Source organism: Buceros rhinoceros, unplaced genomic scaffold (assembly GCF_000710305.1).
Source record: "Buceros rhinoceros silvestris isolate BGI_N320 unplaced genomic scaffold, ASM71030v1 scaffold40069, whole genome shotgun sequence".
Lineage (NCBI taxonomy): Eukaryota > Metazoa > Chordata > Aves > Bucerotiformes > Bucerotidae > Buceros > Buceros rhinoceros.
In genome coordinates, this window is record NW_010431653.1 from 1,579 (window position 1) to 2,467 (window position 889).

At 58.3% G+C, this 889-nt stretch overlaps 1 protein-coding gene across 1 annotated transcript in view; it reads right to left on the reverse strand.

The window, feature by feature from the left end:
- Positions 1-397: 397 nt before the first annotated feature.
- LOC104499912 (dentin matrix acidic phosphoprotein 1-like) overlaps positions 398-889 on the reverse strand; it is a 2,497-nt gene continuing 2,005 nt past the window's right edge. The window contains exon 5 of the mRNA XM_010143485.1: positions 398-886. Within this exon, the coding sequence (XP_010141787.1) occupies positions 398-886 (489 nt within the window). The remainder of the gene's footprint in view (positions 887-889) is intronic.

The following is an 889-nucleotide window of genomic DNA, read 5'->3' on the forward strand; positions in this document are numbered from 1 at the left end:
GCAGATGCTTTTAGTGCACTGGTAGGTAAATACATGGGGTAAACACAGGGGCCTTCTGCCCAGCATGTCCAGGCACAGCTCCTGGAGTGCTGAGCCACCACCGTGCCCTTGGGGCAAGCAGGCAGCACGGCCCTGCTGACACTCACAGCTCTCAGCTGCTCTCTGCTTTGGTACAGGAAACGTCTCTTCTTGCTGTAGCTCAGCTTTTCCCCTGCGGCTGGCATCACCTCCCACCGCACTCCCTGTGTAGTGTGCCCAGGTGGAGCCCTGGGGAAACCTGCCTCCATTTTATCCACAGCATCCTCCCAGGAACAAATCAACCAGGCTATAGAGCAAATAAATTAAACCCCTCGTCCCCCCCACAACCCCCAGCACTGATGAGGCAGTGGGGCATGCGTCAGTACCCGTCCTGACAGTCGTTGTCATCGTAGTCGACAGCAGGCTTGTGGCGGTATGCGCCTGGACGCCGTTTGTGGCTCCTGGTCTCCAGGCTCTGCGGCGAGCTGTTGTCCCCACGGCTGCTGGTCTCATGGGTGGTGTCCTCCTGGGAGTAGCTCTCATCATCATCGTCATCCTCCTGGGACTCGCTGTTGTTGCTCTCTGTGGAACTGGTGTCCTCACCTGTGTTGTCCTCTTGGCTGCCGTCATCCTCTGGAGAGGCGCTCTGGCTCTCAGTTGATGTGCTTGGCACATCCCCATCAGGGTCAGAGTCATCCTCGTCCTCCACAGTGTCTTCTGTGGACTGGCTCTGGTTGCCATCATCTTCCCTGGACTTGCTCTGGTCATCCTCATCTTCCTCGGACTTGCTGTCAGGCATGGATTGTGCACTCCTATCCTTGGCAGACTCCTGGTCCTCCTGACCTTCCCGGGACTGGCTGCCGCTGCGCTC